At 44.4% G+C, this 25,985-nt stretch overlaps 1 protein-coding gene across 2 annotated transcripts in view; it reads right to left on the bottom strand.

The window, feature by feature from the left end:
* Positions 1-25,985, bottom strand: part of LIN54 (lin-54 DREAM MuvB core complex component) — a 54,767-nt gene that overhangs the window by 8,554 nt on the left and 20,228 nt on the right. Inside the window, exons 3-11 of one of the 2 annotated variants that reach the window (XM_088452150.1) lie at positions 25,339-25,459; positions 24,749-24,897; positions 23,209-23,364; positions 18,543-18,747; positions 16,716-16,789; positions 13,527-13,721; positions 12,710-12,801; positions 8,877-8,948; positions 1,189-1,291 (exon numbers count right to left, since the gene is read on the bottom strand). In XM_088452150.1, coding sequence (XP_088308276.1) covers positions 1,189-1,291; positions 8,877-8,948; positions 12,710-12,801; positions 13,527-13,721; positions 16,716-16,789; positions 18,543-18,747; positions 23,209-23,364; positions 24,749-24,897; positions 25,339-25,459 — 1,167 coding nt within the window. The remainder of the gene's footprint in view (positions 1-1,188; positions 1,292-8,876; positions 8,949-12,709; positions 12,802-13,526; positions 13,722-16,715; positions 16,790-18,542; positions 18,748-23,208; positions 23,365-24,748; positions 24,898-25,338; positions 25,460-25,985) is intronic. The other variant, XM_088452152.1, reaches the window with a different exon arrangement.

The following is a 25,985-nucleotide window of genomic DNA, read 5'->3' as shown; positions in this document are numbered from 1 at the left end:
AGAGAGGAGGCCGGCCTGGGGGAGGAGCGCCGCCACAGGGCCAATCGGCAGGTGCAGAGAGGGATGTGTGCAGCGGGGGAGGCGACGGCTGTGTACAGGGAAGGCACGCTCCCCTGGCATGCAATTAACCCCTGGGACGCCGCAGCGCTACCGCTCAGCTTCGGTCCGCTGTCCCAGGGGGTTAGTGGAAGTGCAGGTTTGTTACCTGGCTCCATGCTGCAGCCAGTCCCCAGGGAGCCTCCTTCCTGGGGACTCAGGACCATGTTTCAGCGGGGACCCACCGCGGGACCCTGCTGCTTACCTCCTGCCCCCCCTTGAATCCGGCCATGGTCCATAACATCTGGGGTCAACGCTAGCTGTGACCCCAGATGCTTACCAGCATCCCCGGATCAGTACTGGCGTTCTGGTACCGGTGGGGGTGTAGGGAAGACAGCATGGACATCAGTAGTGACTGTCCATGCTGTACTTCCAGATGGGCAGCCACAGTTGCCTTGAAGAAAACTTCAGGGACTAATCCTTAGCCCCCCTCTAAACAGGTGCTCCGACTCCGAGCCGGGCACCAACGAAACTGGGATGCCTTGGTTCGGGGGCGGGGTATAGGAGGGGGACCCTAGTGCATCCTGGGAGGCTGAAAACTCTATGGTGCCCAATGCCTGATGTCATCACCTATACCCCAAGGTATCCTGTGGATACCCTATGGACCCTGATGTAGAAAATAAAATATAAAAATGTAGTCAGAGTATTAATGTAATTTTCATATTTTTAGCACAATGACTTAAATCTGATATTCCGAGCATGATCACCAGAGATGCATCTGTCATTTCTCTGTTATTACTGAGAAGTCCATACATTCTGGGTTTGTAGGTTAAAGCTACACGACCACAGAAATTGGTGAATATATAGGTTTCCCTCTTTAAATTGGCTGCAGAAGAGAGGTATGAACAGCACCAGAAGTCAATTACTGACATTATGGCTTCTCATTGGCCATCCCACTCATACCGCCCCTCCAAAGTGTCATATAGCCCCAGTTTTTAGCTGGAGCTTAAGACATTTGAAGGTGGGGCAGTTGTAGCGCTCAAAGTGGTTGTGTAGGTATAAACTTTAGCAAAATTAAAGTCTAAACTAAATCTATAAGAGGACGACAAATCCATTTACTTAAAATATAAAATGGTTTTGCATTCTTCTCACCTTAATTGCTTTCTGTCGTTCATTCTCATGCTCCAAGTTGTTGTAACAGTTTGTGCAGTTGCAGTTGTTGCAAAATTCTCCATTAGCAAAACAGTCACAATATCTGAAACAATTAAAGAAGGTTATGAAGACAATCACTTTTAAATGGTAATAATGGAGATGCATTTTAGTGCTCTACACATAATAGAAAAAGAATCTTGCATTAGTATTGTCAGTGTCTGAATATAAAAAACTACTGTACATGCTATTCAAGGGTCTCTCTTCTTCAAGCATATCTAAAACATGCACATTCACAAAATATAAACATACAGTGGTACAAACTATACACTTGCTTGTTAATTAGCCAATCATGTGGCTGTTATTATTAACATTTATCAGGTTGTGCATAGAATGGTACTAGTTCTGTTCAAAGAATAGTCAGAAAGGCAAATAACACGGGGAAAGTACACCACCACACATGTACATTGTAAGAAAACATTACACTAAAACCATGAAAAAGGGAGCTAGAGGGAATGGGACAAAGGTAGGGCAACTAGCTATAGCTATTGGAGGCAAGAAGTGGCGAGTCACAGCTGAGAAGGCAACAGCTCTCAATGATCCTGTAACCACTGTATGGGCAAAATCTGTGTGTCAGTCACTGAAGGGGACAAGCAGTCCAGGCGCACTGGTGGCATGAATAGTGTTAGAGATGGAACAAGAGATATGGGGCCTCTGCCTGAACTTACATTCTAAAGGAAAGGGATGAACATAGGGGGTTATTCAGCACAGGATGGAATTGCAAAGCTGCGCGCAAGCAGCTTCGCAATTCTGTCCTTGCATATATACAAACGCAGCAAGAGGTGTTTGACATCCCCTGCTGCACTTGCGTTCCCAGCACTGTGACTGAGGTGGCTGGCACCGGCCAGTTGAGTAAGCATCAGCTTACGCAGGCTGGACGGCTTGCAAGGCCAGGAACCTGTGGCCATCCCCACCCCTTAAATGCCTCTGCCTATCAATCATACAGTGAACACAGGAACACAAAAACTGGATATTTGAATATAGGAAAAATATGAGATATGGTAAGAACTTACCCATGTTATCTCTATTTCTACGAAGTCCATAGGGTTACACAGGATACCTTGGGGTATAGGTGTGACGTCAGTCGCAGGGCACCAAAGAGTTAAGCTTTCAGCCTCCCAGGATGCACTAGGTCCCCCTCCTATACCCCGCCCCCGGGCCAAGGCACCTCAGTTAGTTACCAAGCCATAGGCCGGAGGAGGAGAAGGAAGAGAGAGAACAAAGATCTGGACACATACAAGAATCACATTCTCACCAGAGGGAGACGGAAAACCGGTGACCAGAGCAAAGCCCATCTGCAGCACAGGTGCGACAGGGCGGGAGTCCTGTGGAACCCTATGGACTTCGTAGAAATAGAGATAACAAGGGTAAGTTCTTACCATATCTCATATTTTCTACTTCAGGGTCCATAGGGTATCCACAGGATACCTTGGGGATGTCCCAAAGCAGTATCCTTTAAGGATGGGGACGCTCCTGTGCAGAAAGGAGAATCCGCCGCCCGAAGGAAGCATCCTGAGAGGCGAAGGTGTCAAACCTGTAATACCTCACGAAGGTATGGACAGAAGACCACGTAGCAGCCTTGCAGATCTGAACTGCCGAGGCACCACGTCGAGCTGCCCACGAAGGACCCACAGACCTAGTGGAATGAGCCTTCAGAGAAGGAGGGACCGGTAGGCCTTCATGAAGATAAGCTTCAGAAATAGCCATACGGATCCAGGCTGCCAAAGTTTGCTTTAAAGCAGGCCAACCCTTTTTACGGAAGCCATAGAGGACAAACAAAGCGTCCGACTTCCTAAACGAAGAAGTGCGGTCAACATAAGTCCTTAAGGCCCGCACAACATCCAAAGAGGCCTCACCCACGGAAAGACCCGGTGAGTTAAAGGCCGGAACAACTATTTCCTCGTTAACATGAAACTGGGAAACAACTTTGGGAAGAAACTCCGGCCGAGTGCGGAGCACTGCCCTGTTCCCATAAAAAACCAAGAAAGGGGGTCTACAAGAAAGAGCCCCTAACTCAGAAACACGTCTGGCCGAAGCAATGGCCAGAAGGAAAACAGTCTTAGCTGTTAGCCATTTAAGATCCACTGAGCCCAGTGGTTCAAACGGCGGTCCTTGGAGAGCCCTCAGGACCACAGCCAAATCCCAAGGCGCCACAGGTGGAACAAAGGGCGGCTGAATGCGGAGAACACCCTGCATAAAGGTGCGCACATCCGGGATTGTAGCAATCCTACGGTGAAACCAGACAGATAGGGCCGAAACCTGTACCTTCAAAGAAGCAAGGCGAAGCCCATGATCTAGTCCCGCTTGCAGGAAGGCGAGAATCCGAGACAGACGAAACTCCCGCGGTGCATAACCTCTCGGTCGACACCACTGGAAGAACGTATGCCACACGCGATGGTATATCCTCACGGAAGACGGTTTCCGAGCTCGTAACATGGTACGCACCACAGAGCTGGAAAACCCCCGGGACCTCAGCATAGCCGTCTCAACAGCCACGCCGTCAAAGACAGCCGAGTCAGGTCCGGGTGAAGGCAAGGACCCTGAGATAGAAGGTCCGGTCGTAGCGGCAACCGCAGAGGACTGTCCACGGACAGACCCTGAAGGTCTGAGAACCAGTGCCGTCTGGGCCACGCGGGAGCTATCAACAGGAGCGTCCTCCTTCCTGTTTGAATTTCCGGATTACCCGTGGAAGAAGGGAGACCGGAGGGAACAGGTATGCGAACCGGAACGTCCACCGGACGGACAGAGCATCCACCAGAGACGCCCCTTCGTCTCTTGTGCGAGACCCGTACACCGGCAACTTGTTGTTGTGCCGGGACGCCATGAGGTCGATTTCTGGAAGACCCCACCTGTCCACCAGTAGTTGAAAAACGTCCGGGTGCAGGGACCATTCCCCCGGATGAACGTCCTGGCGACTTAGAAAGTCCGCCTCCCAATTTAGCACTCCCGGGATGAAGACCGCTGATATGGCCGGAAGATTGCGCTCCGCCCAAACCAGGATCCGAGAGACGTCTACGAGAGCCGCCCGACTGCGAGTTCCTCCTTGCCTGTTTATGTAGGCCACGGTGGTAGCGTTGTCCGACTGGACCTGCACCGGGCGACACTGGAGAAACCGCTGTGCCTGCTGGAGAGCATTGAAGACCGCACGGAGTTCCAAGATATTTATTGGAAGCTCCGCTTCTGTCGGCGTCCACCTGCCCTGGAACAAGTGTGGACCCGAAACTGCTCCCCAGCCCCGAAGACTGGCGTCCGTTGTCAACAGGACCCAATTTGGAACCCAGAACGGACGTCCCTTGTTGAGGTGGGTCGTCTGTAACCACCACGCAAGGGACAGGCGAACCTCCTGGGTGAGCACAATCGTCTGGGACTTCAGAGACTGAGGCAGCCCGTTCCACTTGGACAGGATCAGGTGCTGCAGAGGTCTGGAGTGAAACTGGGCGTATTCCACCATGTCGAACACCGACACCATGGAGCCCAGTAACCTCATCGCCGAGTGTAAGGACACCCGGCGGCTGTGCAGGCAACTGCGCACCCTTGACTGTAAAGCAGAGATCTTGTCCTCCGTCACGAAGATCCTTTGCTGTCCCGAGTCCAATAAGGCTCCAAGATGCAGAATCCTCCGAGACGGGATTAGAGTGGACTTCTGCCAGTTGATTAGCCAGCCGTGCCGTTGCAGCAGTGCAATGGTCAGGTCCAAGTGGCGTAACAGGAGCTCTGGAGATCCTGCCACCAATAACCGGTCGTCCAAATACGGCAACATGCGGACTCCCTGCAGCCGCAGAGAAGCCGCCATGACCGCCATCACCTTGGTGAAAACACGTGGTGCTGTTGCCAGGCCAAAAAGTAACGCCCGAAACTGGAAGTGGTCGCTGCGGATTGCAAACCTGAGGAACTGTTGATGGCGCAAAAGAATAGGGACATGCAGGTAAGCGTCCTGTATGTCCCATGACACCAAGTAGTCCCCAGGTTCCAGCGCCAGAATGATGGACCGTAGGGTCTCCATCCGAAACTTCGGGACCCGCAAAGACTTGTTGAGTGCTTTGAGGTTGAGAATCGGACGATATGACCCATTGGGCTTCTGTACCAAAAATAGATTTGAATAGAAACCCTGGCCCCTCTGGGAGAATGGAACAGCCACTATAACTCCAGCCTGGAGCATAGTGTGCAATACCTTCCGCAGCTCCGTAGCCTTGTTCCGGTCTGATGGGAGACCCGTGGTGAAGAAGCGAGCCGGGGGTCTGTGCCGGAAGGAGAGGGCGTATCCGTGGGAAACCACCTCCAGAACCCAAGTGTCTGTCGTAGTGGTCGACCAACACTGGGCGAACTGTAGCAGGCGGCCTCCCACCCTGGGATCCCCCAAAGGGAGGCCCGGACCGTCAGGCCGCAGGCTTGTCATCTGGCTTGGGGGCCGGACGTCTGGTACTCCATGCCTGCTTCCGGGGCTTGACCGATTTCTTAGGGCCAGCCTGTCGAGGAAACGACTGTGGTTTGGGCCTGCCCTGGGCCCTAGATGACCGAAAGGACGATGGTCCCGAACCAGAAGGAGCAGCGGCCGACGGGAGACAAGCAGATTTGGCTGCCGCCAGCGTGGCCACAGTCTTATCCAGATCCGGACCGAAGAGAACTTCTCCGGTAAACGGCAACGCTTCCAGACCTTTCTTGGAATCTGCGTCCGCCTTCCAGGATCGCAGCCACAAGGTGCGACGAGCAGCTACCGCTGCTGAAGAAATTCTAGACACCAGAGTACTAATGTCTAGAGCCGCCTCGTTGATGTAGGTGGCCGAATCACGGAGATTGCCAATCAACTCCGCCTGTTCGGCCGGACAGTCGGATTCAAAAGAAGCCTCTAATGAATCCGCCCAGCGCTCCATCGCTCTGGCAACCCAGCAAATGGCCATAGCCGGCCGTGCTGCCCCCCCTGCAAGGGAATAAGCGGACTTCAGGCAGATTTCTACCTTGCGGTCCGTAGCATCCTTAAGGGAGGACATGGATGGCATTGGCAATGTGGCACTACGGACAAGACGGGTCACGTGAGAATCCACCTGTGGAGGGGATTCCCACTTAGCAAAATAATTATCCGCGAACGGATAAGCCACCGCCAGGCGTCTCTGCGGCTGGTATCTTTTGCCAGGTTGTTTCCACGCCTCCTCTACATGGTCCACCAACTGACCCGAAAGAGGAAAGACTGTGGCATCGCCCTTCACATCTTTGAAAAAGGCATACTTAGATTTAGCCGCTGGGGGAACTGCGTCCTCAATCACCAAGACTGTGCGGACCGCCCGAATAAGTCCAGGAATATATACTTTGGACTTAGCATCAGCGTCCTTAGTATGGAGAGGTTCCTGATCGTAAGGATCCAGAATCTCCCCATCATCAGACGTCCCTTTGTCATCCTCATAAGGAGCGGACAGAGACGCCACCGGCCTTTTATGAGGCCGCATCACAGACTCCCCTTGCAACACATCCGACAAGTGCTGTACAGAACTCGTCAGGGAGTTAATCCACGCTGGCTCCTGAGAACCCGGGAGCGGGGAAATAGGGAGACTGTGGGGTACCACCAATTGTCGTGGGAACCCCTGCATGGGTGACGACACCACAGACTGCTGGGACAAACCCCTCGGAGTAAACGCGGGCTGCGGAGCTAACTGGCCCACTAAAGCTGTTAACGCCTGAGCGAAACAAGCCCAGGGCGGCTCCTGTACCGGTGCTGTAACCGTAATAGGCCGCGCCATGGACAAACACTGCCGGCAAAGGCCCTCCGCGCTACCCTCCCCCTCCGCTAACGGTACTTTGCACGTGGTACACTGTAGCCGGAGGGGAAAATCACTTTCAGACATGATGGCACCACGTATGTGACCTCTCTAACCAATTACGTATTAAATAGGCGAGAGACCACCCTGCAGCACCGCACCGCAAGGGCTTTAGCAGAAGAACAGGGACAGTAATAAAGCTGACAGTTTAGAGAAGAAAAGTTACAGGCAGCGCTAGCACAGTCACATACAATGCAGAGAAATAACAATTCCTGCACTAACAGCGCTGATCACTCAACTACACAGACACAGGGCCTGGTAGGACACAGCGCTGCATACACAGACCTGAGCCACAGCGGAGGAGAGGTATGCGGGGGGACCCAGACCACGATGCTTCCGTCCAGCGCTTCCAGCAGCGTTCACCATGCGTTCTGGAGAAGATGGCCGCCGAGGAGCAGAGAGGAGGCTGGCCTGGGGGAGGAGCGCTGCCACAGGACCAGTCGGCAGCATGCAGAGAGGGCTGTGTGCAGCGGGGGAGGCGCCGGCTGTGAGACAGGGAAGGCGCGCTCCCCTGGCATGCATTTAACCCCTGGGACGCCGCAGCGCTACCGCTCTGCTGCGGTCCGCTGTCCCAGGGGGTAGTGGAAGCGCAGGTTGGTCGCCTGGCTCCACGCTGCAGCCAGTCCCCAGGGAGCCCCCTGCCTGGGGACTTAGGACCATGTGATCAGCGGGGACCCACCGCGGGACCCCGCTGCTTACCTCTGTCCCCCTTGAATCCGGCCATGGTCCGGAGCATCTGGGGTCACCGCTAGCTGTGACCCCAGACGCCCACCAGCATCCCCGGATCAGTACCGGCGTTCTGGTACCGGCGGGGTGTAGGGAAGACAGCATGGACGTCAGGACTGACTGTCCATGCTGTTCATCCAGATGTGCAGCCACAGCTGCATGAAGAAAAAGCTTCAGGGGCTCTTCTAGCCCCCACTCCAACAGGTGCACCCGACTCCGGCCGGGCACCAAACTAAACTGAGGTGCCTTGGCCCGGGGGCGGGGTATAGGAGGGGGACCTAGTGCATCCTGGGAGGCTGAAAGCTTAACTCTTTGGTGCCCTGCGACTGACGTCACACCTATACCCCAAGGTATCCTGTGGATACCCTATGGACCCTGAAGTAGAAAACTTTGCTAGTCGACTTATGCTGCAACATACAGATCGCAGGGTCAGAAATTAGAACAAACAACAAATGCGGTCTTGTGCTAAAGGTTCATGTTGATGGTGGTTCAATGGTGTGTGGAATGTTTTCTTGGCACATATTAGGTACCTTGATGCAAACTGAACATTCTTTAAATGCAACAGTCTGAGTATTGTTGCTGACCATGTGCAGCTCTTTATGGCCAAACTGCCCATATCCTAATGGCTACTTCTAGCAAGATATCGCACCATGTCACTAAACACACGTCATTTCAAGCTGGTTCCAAGAACATGACAATTACTTCAGTGTACTCCACAGACCTCTACAGTGACTAGATCAGTAGCCAGTATAGAACCTTTGTCAGGTAGTAGACCTGGAGATTCACAGCATGAATGTTCAGCAGACAAACCTACATGACACTATCATGTCAACATGGATTAGAATCAAAGGAATGTTGCCAGTACCTTGCTGAATTCATGCTAAGAATTGAGGGTGCTCTGGGGCAAAGTTGGCCACTACCCACTACTATAAGGTATATCTATTGAAGTGCACACTGAGTGAATATATTGATTTGTTGAATATAAATGACATTTCAAATGCCCTATGAAAAATAAAAAAAAATAAAAACCCATATCCCCACAAATTAATGTAAATGCTTCAATAGCTAAATGAGGACTGGGAGGCACCTACTTACAATTTTAAGCACAATGACTTTGTGCAGTTACACGGCTTTCTTGGACGACTTGTTGATTCCGAAGAAATAATGCTAGAAGTAGAAAGACCAAATAAAAATCACATTTATACCTAAAAGTAAAATAACAAAAAAAAATTAACTCTGTTTATTCATCACCACTGAACATACACAAGCTTGTGAACAAATCAGAAAAGTTGCTTCAGTTGATGCTTAAATCTGTTTTATATACTACACTATGGGGTATATTCAATTGGGGGTGAGAATAGCAAAAATCCTGCACCTGCAAGGTTTTTCCTACAGGTCCAGGATTTTTGCTAGTCACATAGGTGCTGGATTTTTCCATTTTGAGCGCCGGGAGGTTTTTTATTTTTTTTTGAGCACCTCCAGAGCAAGTCTGATTTTTTCCTAAAATTGTTAATTTTAGAAAAAAATCTGCGGAATGCTCTGGGACCCCGGCGGCACCCCCCTTGAGGACTAGTTGAGCAATTGGAAGTTTCCGATTAGCTTAATTAGTCCTTAATTACCTTTCACAACGCGGTCTTCTCCCTCCAGCGTCCTGCACCCGGTCTCCTGCAGCAGTGGTGAGTATATCAGGGTGTGTGTGTGTGCACGCACCCCTCCAGTGTGAGTATGCTGCCCCCCAGTAGCGGGCGTTGGGAGAACATCCCCCAGCAGCCCTTGCTGCACCCACCAGCCCCTGGAGCCAGCAGGGGAGACCACCGGGAGCTGCAGAATCCCGGGCAGGTAAGTGTGATTTTTTTTTATTTCTTTTTGTATGCGCCACTGGGTTTTCAGAGCTGAAAATCCGGAAACCATTTTTTTTTTTTTTTTAAATTGGATATTTTTATTGGATAATGCGGCTATCGGGAGTGTGCATACCCGCGGTAATCCACAATTGGGAGCGAGGTTTTTTACCTCGAGCTCAATTGAATATGCCCCTACACTTGCACATCCCTTTTTAAATCGTGTCTCCGTGTGTATATAGAAAATATATATATATATATATAAAAAAAAAAAAATATATATATATATATATATATATATACACACACACACACACACACACACGTATCAGTCGGCGTAATTGCATGGGATATAAATAGTATATATTCTGGATCATTCATTTTGTTGGTAGTTTTCAAAGGACTTCCACTGACATCAGGTGCTACTAAAGTGTGGGATGCCTGTGGGTTAAATTTACTACTTTCTAACACAATCTTGAAGGGCCGAAAAAGCCATAAAGCCACCAGGTAATACACATTTCACAGACCAGGGCAGAAGGAGTTGATAAAAACTTGTCCTTTCCTCCAAAATGAGAAAATAAAAAGCTCCACCAATGTCTGGCTGAGTGGCCCTGGTACAAGAGTACACTGTCACTAAGACAGACCAGGCTTGGTTTGTATCATTATGCAGAGAGATAAGAGTATATTTCTTCCATAATCAAGACCAGACATTGACTTAAGCCAGTATAACAGCAATTACTTTTAGAAACATCATTTTATACTTTTGTTTAAATCAGCAACACACTAATTTTGCTTGTACGTTCAATATGTATCTACCCTCTGTATTTACTGACTGTGGGGCTGATGAAACGTGGAACTAAAGTCATTTTGGTAGGTGTATCTTGCTCAAAAATGAGCGCGTGCCAGTACGGGCGACGTAGTCATCAGCCGCATCTTTACTTTCAACTGAAGGGCTGTAACGGGTCTCTTACATAGGCCAAATACAGTGGAGGCATGTTGACGGAATTGCTGGCTATACATAGTCACACCTGTTTTCGGACATATCCTTTGCACGAGGGATGAGAATTATGACGGCTATAAAATCAATTGTACAGGACGGTCTGGTCACAGATTGTACAAGTCTGTATATTGGTGAATATACGCATTTAGTAGTGTGCATGCAAGGTGGGATCATTTACATAAAGACTTACATTGAACTCTACATTGGACCTGTAGTGACAGACTATTTTCCTTGAACACGACATGCTGGGTGTACAGCACAACATATTTTAGTAAGCTATGTCACAAGATGGATACATTTGTGGTATGGCAAAAAAAGGTCTTTAACTGCGCGAAGATGCGTTCAACTTGAATCTGAACTATCACAATCCGTATCCATCTCCTCCCTACTCTGGGTTCCTCGGCCCCGCAGGAGTAACGCAGAGGGCGTTAAAGTTTCCTACAATAGCCTTTACGGTAGCAGTCTGGGATAGAACTACAAAAGCTTTCCATCTTTTGTCTTCGCCCCCCTCCCTCCATCCTTTCTGGGATAACCCAGATTTTCATCCCGGGTTTAGCCATATAGCTTTTTAACATTGGTTCAAACGGGGTTTATTGTTTTAAAATTAATTGAAAATATACTTGCATTGGTACATGGTCCCGCAGAGTCTCTATAAAATATTCCCCTCATCTTCTGCCCTGCTGGAGGGATGTGGTGAGAAGGGTACCCTGCTTCACATATTCTGGTCATGCCCAAAATTAAACCCTATCTGGGAAAAGGCTCATCAACTTATTTTCCAGGTTTTTTTGCCATGCCAACATCCCCAACCTTCTCCTTCTTACCCAGATCTATTTCAGGTGTACCGAAGCCCACTCAGAAACTTATCTGTCATATCCTGGATGCAGTTAAGTGTCATACTGCATTAAATTGGAAATCCCATCTGCCTCCCTCTACAACTTCAATCATGGAAGAGATATGGTTCACCTACCAAATGGAATTTATCACTAGTATAGTTGACAAAGCTGATCTCTTCTCTTCTACTTTGGCCCCATGGTTGTCCTTCCATAATTCTCCTCAACCTATGTTATACAGGATATAGTATCCAGGCCTACTGTGGTTTAACCCAAGCTGCCGCTGGTCCTCTAGTGATGGATAGTGTCTGACCATGTAATAATGTCCTTGATACAGTATACAGTGCCTTGTAAAAGTATTCACCCCCCCTTTGTATTTTTCATATTTTGTTGCCTCACACCTGGAATTAAAATGGATTGTTTGAAGGAGTGTATCATTTCATTCACAGAACATGCCTACAACTATGAAGTTGTGTTTTTTTTATATTGCGAATCAAACATTTAGAACAACATAACAGAAAGCTTCAACGTGCATAATATGCCTCTTGCTTAGTGGTGTTGCAGCCTTTGGGGCCTTTCAGAAAAGGTGTGTTTATACTGACAGATCATGTGACACTTAGATTTCACACAGGTGGACTTCATTTCAATAATTTATGTGACTTCTGAAGGTAATTGGTTGTACCAGAACTTTGAGGGGCTTCATAGCAAAGGGGGTGATTTCATATGCACATGCCAATTTTCATAATTTTATTTATAAAAGATTCTTTTTTATATATTTTTTTTCGCATTTCACTTCACAAAATTAGACTATTTTGTGCAGATCATCACATACAATTCAGATTAAAAATAAATAAATTACAGGTTGTAATGTAACAAAAAGGTAAAAAGCCAAGGGGGGGATGAATACTTTTGCAAGGCACTGTATGTAATCCTACCGACTGACAGTCTTCCATATTGATTAGGTTATGTTTGGATGTATCCTTACATTCCCCTTACACCCCCCCCCACTCTCTTTCTTGCCTTCTGTATATCCCGTTCCCCCCACCCATATTTTTCTTTTTTTGTTGGAAAATATTTTCAATAAAAAGTTGATAAAAGAAAAAAAAAAAAAAAAAAAAAAAAAGTCTTTAAACGTTACTTGGACACTTATTCCGTGCTTGTTGGAGAACGAAGTTCAAGTAGAATATTGGGCCATGAATAATAACAGTCATTATCTAAACATGTGAGCAAGCGTTGTTGTGGTACTATTATCTTACTTACCCATTCAAAGGCATCCTGGACTGGTTCTGTGAACTCTGTGTACTCGATATTCCTGCATTGCTTGCTATGGATACATATGACGACTGTTGCAGCTGTAAAATAATTAATGTATAACGCTGATGAGCCTGAATGCACAGAGATGACTATTCTTATTTTCCATTTCAAATATTACAATTGTTGGGCACCCGCTGCCACGGGCCCCATGTCACGCCCATATGTACTGGTATTAGCCGCGTGCAATGGCTAAACCGTTGCAATCTAGTGAGTGCGCAAGAGCCTGACTTTGAGCAAATTTCTGCTCGTCACATCAGGTTGAGGCGAGCAAAGATAACGGGCAACCGCGGCACAAACAATTGAATTGCTCCTGTGGGCTACCATTACATTTGGGAGCCCACAAAACAAGCGAATCGCCCCCCAAGCACTTTTTCTCAAAGGAATTGTATATACAATTGGCCAGGGTTCCATAATCTTAATGTTCTACTTGAAATTTCATCTTGCAATCTCAGTAGCTCAATGAGCCCAACAATACCTTGCAATGAAGCCCAGAAGTCATTAAGCTTTGCCGTTTTAGATAGATCTGGTCCTATCTCAGACTCTGTGTATGCTTAAATATAGTATTTGTACAGAATAGGGAAGTCATCACTGTACCCTTATGAAAGTTCAGAAATCAGGGGTACATCCTGTTTTAATTGCCTCAATCCAGAACGGAGCATCCGGTAGAAAGATTATCTGCTACATTCACAGCAGATCAGCATTGTGACACAGTGGTGCATAAGTTTCCTTGCACACATACTGATATCTTTGTTCTCTCACTAACCTGGATACCATACTGAGCAGGCAGGACGGCATAACCCACGTTTCCACTTCCTGGGGCTGGTGTCAGCACAGTACCTGGAGGAAGGTTAAGGTTGGGCTGGATCTGTGCCAATGGTGTAGCAGGCATTAGAAGTCGCTGCTGTGGTTGGCTTGTAGTCACTATCTGTGAAGATGCATTAACTGGCTTTGGGGCAACCTTTAGTAAGAGGATAAATAATCATTGTCAATGAACAAGCTGGAAATAAAAGCACATCAAAGTAAATAAATCAAATCACAATATGTAATCTAGTAATAAAAGCAAACTGTTGAAAAATGCATTTAAGGACACTTTGGGGTCAATCCTATTCCATGCGATCTCGCCAGTTCAAGTCATCGTGACAGTGGCCGCACTTTACGGCACATCGCACGAAATAGGATTGACCCCTAAGTATTAAATTCTATACATTTGTTGATAGGACATTTGAATCCATGCTACAGACTGGGGGTGATTACTTAAACTGAAAACTGTGCAAATGAAGAGATACGCGCACATTGGTGCATAGTGCTCTTAGAGGATATGACATTCTCACTTTAAGAAAAGCTTGTCTTCCTCTCATCAAACATTTCATTATTCCACGTTACATCTGCAGGAGAACAAAAACTAAAAACAGTAAAGCTCACATACAGAATTGGAGAAAATAATTATTTAGTGGAGAGAATAAGAATCTAATTGTCTCCTAAATGTATAAAGATCAACATACACAAGCAAAACATTATCAAATCAAATGGTTTGCTACAAAATAAGCAGACCAGGCTTTATGATATTGAAAGAGAAGGGACAATGGGTAGAAGAGATAAAAGACCTAGCTGGGCAGTGAATATGGAAGGATATAGCATATTGCGGAAGGATACAAAAGAAAAAAGTGACGGGCAGCAAAAAAATATTAAATCTTAACGGCGATATTAACTATACAGATATAAATTGTGATCATGAACTACAGATTTTTATAGATTATAATTATGGCTAATCTGTAAAACTCCACAGGAAGAAAAGTAGGGTACACATAAAACCAGGACATACAAGAAATAAATGAAGACATGAAAACAAAGGGTAGGGAGGACCTTAGAAACAACCAACTATGGGCCGTATTCAATTTGAGGCGAAAAGTCAGTTTCGGTGAAAAAGCCTAGGCAAATGCAATGGTCCCGGCGGAAAAGTTTCCCCTATGAATTAGCAGACGGAAAAAAGTGCAGAATTGGAGTTTTGGGGTGCAACGTGGTGGGAACCCCCGTGCAGCCTTAAGACAGTCCCCCAAAAGGTAAACTGCGTCAAAAAAAGTTAAAAAACACTTACCCCAAAAATTTACTTTTGGGGGCGAAAACAAAAAACAAAGTTGGGGGACAAAGTTAAAAATTAGCGAAATTGACTCCAGGGGGGTCCCCAAGTATACCCTAGGTGTATTTTTTTTTTATTGCAGGTGCTTGTGGCAGGTGGATTTTTCTCGATTTTTTTAAACTTTGCTATGGCAACTTTTAAATATGCTACCCCCCATTTTCAGGTACCCCAAATTTGCTGGGACTAGTTATTTCAACCACCCAAAAAAAACAGCTAAATGCTATTCTTCACCACTTATGCAAAGACGCTAATCGCAACCTATTGAGAACATTTAAGTACCCCAAATACCTTCTGCAGGCCTATTTGGGGGTATCCATAGTGATCCCCCATGTCAGTGCATCTTTTGGGGGGTGTCAGGCAGATTTCCGCAAATCTGACAGGACTTTTTGCCTGTTTAAGTTTCGCCGGATCCCTTTTCGTGTCCATTCAAATTGAATACAGGGTTAAACTGGGATGCGCACGATACTTTTTCGTTAGGAAAACACGTGATATAGGCGAAAAGTCCGGCAGGCGAAAAGGTATCGCGGGTGCGACACACTGAATACGGGCCTATGTGGGAAGCTCTGCTAAGCTTGGTAATATCTAATATACATGGTAAGTGATTACAACGGTAACATTTTTTAAAAGAATTTCATTAGAGCTTTAATAACGGTATGTTAGAAAGGCAAAAGTCCAAATGTATGAAATGTATTAAAATATGTAGAATTTAAAATCAGACAAGCAGTGATTGAGGCCCATATATATACGGCTGCGATTTTGTGGTCACGGAGTGATTCTGACTAGATGGTTTTGCGTTAAAGCCTATTGTTGCTTTAAATCTAGGGTCTATATCACCATAATCACCTTTTTAATCACTTTTCTTTTCAGTGCAGTAGAATATGTATAAGCTGTTTTTTCTCTTGTCTATATATAACTTTGTGAACACATTGTTCATTCCTTTATTATGGTATGATGCATTCGGTATGATTCACCGCCGGACGCATGGTTCAAATCCCAGCAACGTCAGCCCGACAGAGGAGGAAATTCCGATCGTCCTAAAAGGTAAATATAAACTAATCTAATTCTACCCCTAACCCTCCTTTAGGGTGCCTAACCCTAACCTCCCCCCCGTGCCTAACCCTAATCCCCCCTCTAAGTGCCTAAACCTAACCCCCTCCCTTCCCTGCCGCCTAAACCTAAGTCCCCCAAGGGATCCTAACTTCCCCCGGGGGTGCCTAACCTTAACTCCCCCCGGGGAGCTCCTAATCCTCCCAACCCCCCGCGGCTGTCCGCGCTCGGTATCACTTCGATCAGGATGCCGGGCGCCGGTCTCGGTAAAATGACAGGCGTCTAGATTTAGACGCCTGTCATTTATGCCTCGCCGGGTCTAAGTAATTGGGAAGCCGGCTGTCAGCATTGCGACGGCCGGCTTTCTAAACATATACCGGTATGATGTATGCCAGTGGTTCCCAAACTGTGTGCCATGGCACCCTGGGGTGCCTCAGGACACTTGCAGGGGTGCCTCAGCTTGGTGGTTCAGCACCAAATCAAATTATTTATTATCAATGTAATGTAAATATGTGGACAAACAGAAGCGCAGGCCTGTTCCCCAACACATAACTGAACCTAAGGATTACAGGTAAGCACAATTTACTTAATCATTTTTTTTTTCTGTATTTCTCATTGACAAAACTTTTGGCCTAGGGGTGCCATGAAAACAATACTGATACCCGAGGGCGCCGTGATTCAAAAAAGTTTGGGAACCACGGATGTATACTTACAGATTCAGAAAAGAAATCAAAACAGTCAGCAGCAATTTGGTACATTTAGACTCACTTGTTTGACAGTCGGTGCAGGGATGATGGGAACGGACATCCGTGCTGGAGTTGCATTAACCACCATTGGTTTTGCTGAAAAATTCAAACAAGAGGGAGAGAATACCTTATTACCATTTACATAATATCCCACTGGAATTACTACAAAGCAAAATACACCAAGATAAGGTATGTAGTTAGTACACCACCACACGGGATGCCGGCTGTTGAAATCCCGGTGCCGAGTTGGTGCCGGGTTAGCTGCGGGGAGGGTTAAGCATCACGGTGGGGGTCGTTGGGTTGCGCTTGCCAAACTGCAAAAGACAGAAAGTTTCCCTGCAGTAAGGAAATCCTACTGTCCACTAACCAGAGAGGGCAGCACGAACTGTGTAATAGTTGGCATTGTTGACTCACAGCACTGGTTTGATTCCCACTAAGGCCCTGTGTGGAGTTTGCGTGGGTTTCCTCCGGGTGCTATGGTTTCCTCCCACACTCCAAAAATATGCTGGTAGGTTAAATTAGCTCCCAACAAAAATTAACCCTAGTGTGTGTGCGCATGTGATAGGGAACATAGATTGTAAGCTCCACTGGGGCAGGGACTAATGTGAATGGCCAAATATTCTCTATAAAGTGCTGCTGAATGTGTGTGCGCTATATAAATAACTGGTAATAACTTATAAATAAATCAGAGTATTGCTAGAGAACAATGGATCACCAGAAATTACATTAACAACCTTCGGGATAGTGGCATCAGCATTTTGTCAGGGGGCAGGATTCCGGCATCGGTATATCGACAGCTGGCATACTGACTACATCCCGGTTTTAAGTGTGAAAGCCATTTAATAAAAAGGAGGTGAATATTTTGAAAGTAACCCCTCCCAACACACATTTTATTAAGTATTCAGGTTACATTTTGCAGTAGTGTATAAATAAAAATAAACTTGTGCCAAGTACCATTATAAACATAATAGTTTAATCAATGTGAAAGTCAGGAGAAACTAAAGGTTTTTCTTCCAGACATTGTTATTTTTATGGCAGAAAACCTACTACTAGAATATTAGTACACGATAGTCTCCGTTTTTTGCAGGAAACGGTTTCACAAATGACAGCATATTTAGCATAGTATTTTCTAGCCAAAATGTAGGATGTCAGTTACACAGGTTATTTAAATAAAACATTTTTTACTGTATTTGTTCCCAAATATAAATTTGAAATGGAATATTAAGCATAAGTACTTAAAATATCACTAAGTACTAACAAATGGCTACTCTAGTCACCATTGTGTATGTTACTACTGGCTGGTGTCCTTGCTTTTCTACCATTTTATTTGTTTGTAATGTATACCAATTGTTTTATTACCCACAGTTATGCTTAAAGTTTGTCAAACAGAATTTTTAGGCTTTTATTTGTATATTGATTAAATAAAATAAAAACAAAAAAAATATTGCTCTCCACAGCAATGAAGCAGACCTTGTTTCACAGATACAGTTTAATTTGTATATCTAATTAAGATAGAATCTTGATAGTTAAAATGGCTTGGACTAGGAGAAACTGTGCTTCCAAGTACCTCTTTGCAATGAAATTGGGGATCATCCGAATTTAACAGTAAAATAGGCTTTAGGAGTACAGGAGCAGAAACCCATTGGAATAGAATGACAAAATCCTTGCACACTTTATTAGTAGCAAACATTTCCAGCCACTTAATGCCAGAGAACATCTACTACACAAATCAATGAGCCAGCTGTCACATTCTCAGAAGCCAGATAGTTGCATACCAGTTGAGGTATAAACCTGAAGTGCAAGAATAATATCATAGCATTCAATACAGAGGCTTGTTGTAGAAGCATACCTTGCTGGAGAGGCTGAGTGCTGGTGCTCTGACTAGAGGTGGTATTGCTTGCTGTGGAAGCAGTCACGAGTCGGACGTAATGAAATTTGCTCCCGGGCACCTGGATCTGTTGCACATTTGGAGCGGCTGCAAGGGGTATGATGGTTTTGAACTGAGGCGTGTTGACACCACTAACTGTTATAGTTTGGACCCCTGGTTTTACAGACTGCAAAATATAACAAAAAAAAGTTGGTAAAAATAAATTATATATAAATATAAAAATGGTGTGTGGTAAAGTATTTACATTTCTATAGTGTAAAGCACAGTGCTTCCTAACCAGTGTCAGGACACATTTTCGTCACCAGAAAAGACTTGAATAAACATTTTAGGTGCCACAATACAATTAGTAATGTTGTAGCCTTGTTAACAGTTGTCATAGTATCAAAAAGGTTAACAATATGTAAAAATTACTGAAATGGCAACATTATGTATTACATGTAATAAATGTATTACTTTTATTAGGAAATGTAATGTCTGGAGCCTCTAAGAACAGGTTCTAGTGGTCAGAAATATCAGATACCGAAACAGTGCACTGAATCAAACCAGCTTACATCCAAACCTTTCTTTACTGTGAAATTAATAGACAAATACAGAATGTGTATGTATAAACAAGGACTCATATTTTCAAAGAATCACATCACATTAAGCAAACATTGTCAATTCTGGGGAAAAGGCCACCAGTGCATTTTATTGGCATAGCAACTGAGGAAATCATTAAATCAAGGTCATTCAATCCAGAGACTATGGCCCTCATTCAGAGGCGGTCGCAAGAAGCAACAGGTCGTTCTGAATGAGGGCGGCCGCTTCTTTTTTTTTTTTTTAAGTGAGGCCTCCTGGTCACTAGCTAAGCTGTGGGTTACCACCCACAGCTTAGCGACCATCCAGGGTGATGGTCGCGATGGTCAAAACCATCGCGATCATCGGGGCTTGCGACGAGACCCTAAGGTTGGGTCTCGGCAACCGCAAGCCCCAGGGAGCTTCCTGCTCCGATCGAGCAGGAAACTCCCCACTAACATCACTGATGATGTCAGTGCGGCCGCCCACAAAATGGCAGGCGTTCGCTTGGGAATGCCTCAGTTTGTGTAGCCACCTGCCCGCCCGCCCGCCCACAAAACGAGCCAAGCTGTCGATCAACATCAACAGCCGGCCCTTTTGTAGTGAGCTCTGGAGCAAGAGAGTTTCTCGCGCTCCGGGGCTTGTGCACGCGCAGTGCGGCCGCTGCGCGTGCGCAGGGCCAAAACATCAAGCCGGTTGCGAGCGATCAGCGCTTGCGACTGACTCTGAATGAGGTCCCATATCTTTAAACAAATTCCAGACAGTACAGTTTATCTATAGTAATAAACCAGAAATGTAGCAAAGACTCAAACTTTTGAAGTTTACTTACATCTTTCTTAAGACTTATACACACTAGACGATAAAGTGAACGATATGGACGATAACGATATCGTTCAATATCGTCCATGTGCATGATAACGATGCGCGCTCCCACAGATCGTTAACCATGTCTGCCGTCGTCTGAATTTGCAGGACAATCTCACTATATCGTCAGATTCTGCAAGTTCGGAGAAGTGCAGGGTGACGTCACTGAACGATTTCTTTCAGTGTGTATGCTCAATGTGTTCCAGACGTTGAGCCGGGCAGTTCAAGGGATAACACTTATATCGCTCATGGAGCATAGCGTTAAGTGTATGTTAAGTGTGTATGAGCTTTTACATTACACAAGAGTGAGAAGTGCCTCAGTTTATTCAGCATGATAGCACCAGCATTATTAAAGTCCCAGTCTGCAGAAGATTTGAGATCGAAAAGCCTGGAGTTACATTTGACCACAATGGATGTATTGGAAAACAAAAATCCAAAAGTCAAAATATACCCGCCATATTTATAAAATTTTTTTTTGCTAAATATTGGTTGCATCATTGCCAAACAGAGGGAGTAAGTGTACCTTAACCCTGCGTCAGGCGCACCTCTGGGACTGCCAGGTTCGGGCACAGTGGACCTGACAGGTGCCTGTTATAAAATAGTTATTAGCACCTAGTTAACTCAATTCTAACAAACTAACATTCTTAAAGTGATCAGTAACCTTCATTAGGATGTACAAAGAGAATATATGGAAATCTGATTCACAAAATCACATTTATTAACCTTAAAAGAAAATAAAACAAAAAATACAAAATTTTAAGAGGCGCAGTGTGCCTAAGAGGCCACCCTGGACAAACCTACATATTTCCGCAAAATACCCACAACCTTTGTAATATTCATTCATAAAATTAGCAAAATACACAAAATTGTGAGAAAATAAAAAGAAATACGTACCTTCAAAAGTTAGACGAGTTCGGACGCAATGAGCCTGAGAGGCCAGGAAGGTCACTACTGCACTCCACGCAGGCGGCGGGAAAATTGACTAGGGGGGTATCAAACAGCAACTAGAGATAGGAAGGTACTAGGAGGGGCAGGCCCCTGTGCCCGCTTGTGGCAGAGAGGTGAGCGAGAACAGCTTTGTGGCTCCTGTCAGGCCAGATGCGCCTGACGCAGGGTTAAAGGAAATACCTCATATGACAGTGGTAGGTATGCAGATTATTTTTACTTCCTCATTTTTGTTAGATATGGATTTACTCTTGCATGGTTGGAGGAAGGGAATCAACTGTGCACATATATAGCACTAAAAATTTGCTCTTTTTTAAAGGAGACACTCCAGGGGGTATATTTACTAAGTTTTTTTGAAGTGGAGATGTTGCCCATAGGAACCACATTCTAGCTATTATCTTCTAGAAGGTGCTTGATAAATAAGTAGAATCTGATTGGTTGATATGGGCAACAACTCCACTTCTAAAAACCCGTACTTCAGTAAATATACCCCCAGGTGTAGTCTAAATAACTAGTGCCCGACTGCTAAAAAAAAACAAAGGAGTCTGCTGGATACTCCTTACTATGACTTTTCAATCCTCATTCTGGAAAAAAACATTTGTTAAGAGACTGAGGGGAAAAATTTACTAAGATGGGAGTTCCATTTAAGAAGTGATGTTGCCCATAGAAACCAATCAGATTCTACTTCTCATTTATTAGCACCTTCTAGAAGATAATACATGGAATCTGATTGGTTGCTATGGGCAACATCTCTTCTTAATAGAACTGCCATCTTAGTAAATTTACCCCTGATAATCTACTAGTCTTGTACAGCCATAAGATGGAAAAGGTTTGTATAGGCACATTAATGTAATGTTAACATTGTCAAAACAAAATTGTCAACATTCACAAATGAGCCAATAACTGTTGCAGCGATAGGTGTGTCAATCCTTGGTTATCATAACAAGCACTAGAACACTACAAAATATTCTGTGTGTCTGATAGGAGTTTATTTTTGTCTCTTTTCCAGGCTTTTAGTTCATCTCTGAAATAAAATCATCCACTTATCATTCAAGTTCCATTTAGGCAGGCTTAATGATCATGTTTGGCCATTTTAAGAGTCAAAAACCAATGAATGATAATTACTCACTCTAGCATTTTTGTATGGTGGCATTTTCAATTGAAGGGTTAGTTTGATCTATTTAGCAATGGCTGTATAGGATTTGCTTTAGGGTCTGGGTCCAGGAATGCAGTCAGCTCTCTATACACTGAACAGATAGGTCACATCCTCAAATAGGAGTATAAAGCCCTCAATTGTTCCTCCCCCTCCTACATTTCCATCCTCATTTCTGGCCAAAATTCCCTCCCGTCCTCTCCACTCCTCCTATAAATGCCACCTTACCTCTGCTCTTATCACCTTCTCTCATCCAAGAGGTCTCCCTGTGCCACCCCACTGCTCTAGGACTCCCTACCTTGCTCTATCAGGCTTTTGGACAGTCTCCACAGCCTCAAACAAGTCCTCAAAACGTAGTACTTCATACAAGCCTATCGGCTATCATAACTCTCTACTCTGTCTTCTGTCCATTTACCTTTCTTATCTCCCAGTTCACCTTCCTAGTTGGCCCCATTCCCCATAGACTGCAAGCCCACACACACAGGGTCCTCTTCCCTCATTCTCCTAGCACTATCCCTGTCACCAGTGCGCATCTACATCCTTTCCTCCAGTGACTGATCCTGTCCGTCTGCCCACATTGTGGGCATAGGCTCATCGATTGCAGTTTCCTCCCTACTCACCCTTGTGTGACCCATCATTACTTTGTACTGAAGCATCTCCATCCTACCCCTCAACTTTTTTTTTTAATAATATTATGCTTATCCTTTGTATTTTTATTTATGTCAATTTGTTTTCATTGTACAGCGCTGTGGTCACCTTGTGGTAAACTACAAATAAAATAATTAAAATATTATAGAAGACTCAGACCAGGTTGTAGCAGTTTGCCATGAGGATTGCGATCCACAAAAATATTTCCTGTCTTCCATGTGAAAAATAGTGATTTTAAAATACACCCGTCAATGCAAGACTGACTACAATTTTCTTCTTTGATGCGTACAATAATTACATTTTTTCTTTTTTTTTTAACATACATTAGAAGATCGATCATTTGACAAGGCTACAAATAAAATGTAATGAAACCCAACAAGTTTTATGTAAGCTCGTAAGAGTTCATTTCCTACACTGAAAAGCTCATGCTAGTTTACCAGCAGAAAGATCATAGTGAGCTACCTGAACAGTTGTAGTGTTAGTGATGGCCTTTGCAGGAGAGGAGGAACTTGATGACTGTACACTCAGAAGCTGCTGTGTAAGGGCCACACTTAAGGGAACTCCAACTGTTTTTTGAGGGGAGTTAGCAGGTTGAGACCCAACAGACACCACTGTGACCTGAGAAGTATAAAGTATGTTAAATATGAATGGAGTCTATTGATGGGTAAAAAATTACTGAATACTTAGTACCACCTAACAAATTTCTTAGATCCCCATTTTAATGAATAAGTAGGGTAGTAATTAAAGTCACAAGCTTCTAAACAAGTTAGGATAAAGAAAAGAACAGTATTTCATTTACTAATAAGAATAGTTTATTAGTCCGTATTAATTTATGCAGTCTGTATACTATGGCTGAAAGTAAACAGCACAAGTGACAGGCTTGTATGACAAAAGGTGAATGACAAAAAATTTTTGGGAAATAATATTCTTTTATGAGAATTATAAAAATTATCTTTGCTCACATTATTATATTGCAATCAGCATCATTATACTTTGGAGATGCATGTTTCACTGGGATATATATTGATCGAAATCGAAAACCCCAATATTTGTGCTACACATTATGCAATTTTTTTAATTGAATTTACAGACTTTTGGCCACACCATACCATGCTGATTCGCATATGTCCGCCCACAAGGAGGATGATGTAGTCACAGGAATACAGGAAATATGGGGAGATCATCAAGAACACACTGCTCAATATCGGGAGATTAAGACCGATATTTTCTGTCTTGGACGACAGATCGGATGAAGGAATGTATTTTTGGATGTTTTTAAACCGTTTTATTGGTGAAACGACTGTTCATACACACTATACAATAAATCAGGCTGATCACCCGATTATTGGCAAATCGGCCCAATAATTGTATAGGCTATGAAACCAAATGATCTAATTTATTTTTTATTTCACTTAAGACAGTTTACTTTAATAAAAATATATTTCTTTGGGTCTTTATAAAAAAGTAAACAAATACATTTATATATTATTAGGTACAATGCTACGTCACGGAGATTTAAAACCATTTGTGTGCCAAAATCCATAGGATAGGAGAAACATGACTGGGAATGGGCTGACAAACTGGGGAGATGGCACTTTACGTTGAGCTTATTTTGGTGGAATGGAAAAGGATCTGGGTGGGAAAGTCAGGACCATTTATCTTTTTGATTTGTTTAATCTCTCAGATTATAAAAAATTACAGTAAATTAGTCTTTACCGGTCTTCCTTAGGGTCAGTTATGTGGTGGTGGACAGGGGTACGCTTCTGTTTGACCACATATTTTATGATTGGCAGCCACCAGCACTGGTTTTGCCCATCACATGGACCATAAATAATTTGATTTTGTACTGGACCACCAACCTGTCGCACCCAGTTTGGGAGCCATTGAGTTAACTAGTAATGAAGAGATTCCCTGATGTTATTAAAATGAGTAGCCAGAGCCACAATCACATAGGAGCGGTTTATAATTAGTGTGTATGTCAGCTGTCAGTGAGAAAAGTTACCTTGGTGGGAGGAGACTTTAGCGGGGATATAGCAATTTTATTGGACGTCTGAATTGTGGATTCTATAGATGTACCAATGACTCCTCCACTCTCAGTGATAGCAATTGCTTTGGCTGCACTTCCAGAATTAACATGAGTAAACACCTTGCCTGCAAACAAAATAAAAATATATCTTAAAACATTATGACTGTCAGATCATAATGCCATGGGTTTTTAAAAGACATCAGAAATCAATACAAAAAGGTATTAAAGCATCATCAGTCACACAGTTGAGAATGAATACCACAGCAAGGGTAACTGATAACAGTGTAGAAAGTAAACTAAATGAACAGATTGATTGTCAGCACTGAGAGCTACCTTTTGCTATCCTTGTGTGGTTTAGATAACATAAAAACAGACTAGATGATACACCTTTTAATATAAATGTATGAAAATTATGCATACAATTGAAGAGTAGTGGCATGTGAAATGCAAGCATACAGTGAAGAAATACAGGTGTCATGTTATATAGCATTAGAAGAGAGTTTACACAGCAAGCAAAAACAAATGATGCAAAGGAGTAGGTCCAGATATATTAGTTGTATGGTTACCTGCAAACACAGAAGACACTGAAGTCTGTCCAGAGCCAAGCGGCTTGCTGTTCAATGGTTTTGCAATTATTAGCTTAGTAATAACAGCCCCAGATGAAGATGCAGGAACTTTCTTCGCAAACTGTAAAATGAATGAGAAATATGTGAAATAAGTAAAGAATCTGCTGTGATTTCTACATATGAAACAAATACAAGTATGCAGAAGAACCAGTCAGCACCTCATCACTGACATTAGCTGAAAACAGGAATCTACAATGGAAGCACAAACGGCCTATTATGCAAAAACAGCAGCAAAGGCCCAAAGTAACAGTCTAGTGACTGAAAGAAACGCACACAGCAGCATAGCCACTAGGAGTAGGAGCCAACAACAAGCTCCAAATAAAACTTAACAGTGGGCCAGAAAACAAAAGCAAACCCCCAAAGGAGTTATATGTTGGAATATACTGAAATGATCAAGAAAGATATCCAAACACAAAAAGGACTCAACAGGCCAGGCTAAGATACTGCAAATTGCAACCTAGACTCCTAGATGAAAATGGCATGGGGGTCCCCCATAAATAGCATGGAAAAAAGGTGTTTCCTGCAACCAGCACCAGGCTCTTACTAGCAAAAAGGTAATAATGCCAGAGTCAGGGGACACGCTTCAT

This window comes from Taudactylus pleione, unplaced genomic scaffold, assembly GCF_031769625.1.
Source record: "Taudactylus pleione unplaced genomic scaffold, aTauple2 ptg000033l, whole genome shotgun sequence".
Taxonomy (NCBI): domain Eukaryota; kingdom Metazoa; phylum Chordata; class Amphibia; order Anura; family Myobatrachidae; genus Taudactylus; species Taudactylus pleione.
Note: the sequence above shows the minus strand (reverse complement) of the source record. Positions and strands in the feature narration are given on the sequence as shown.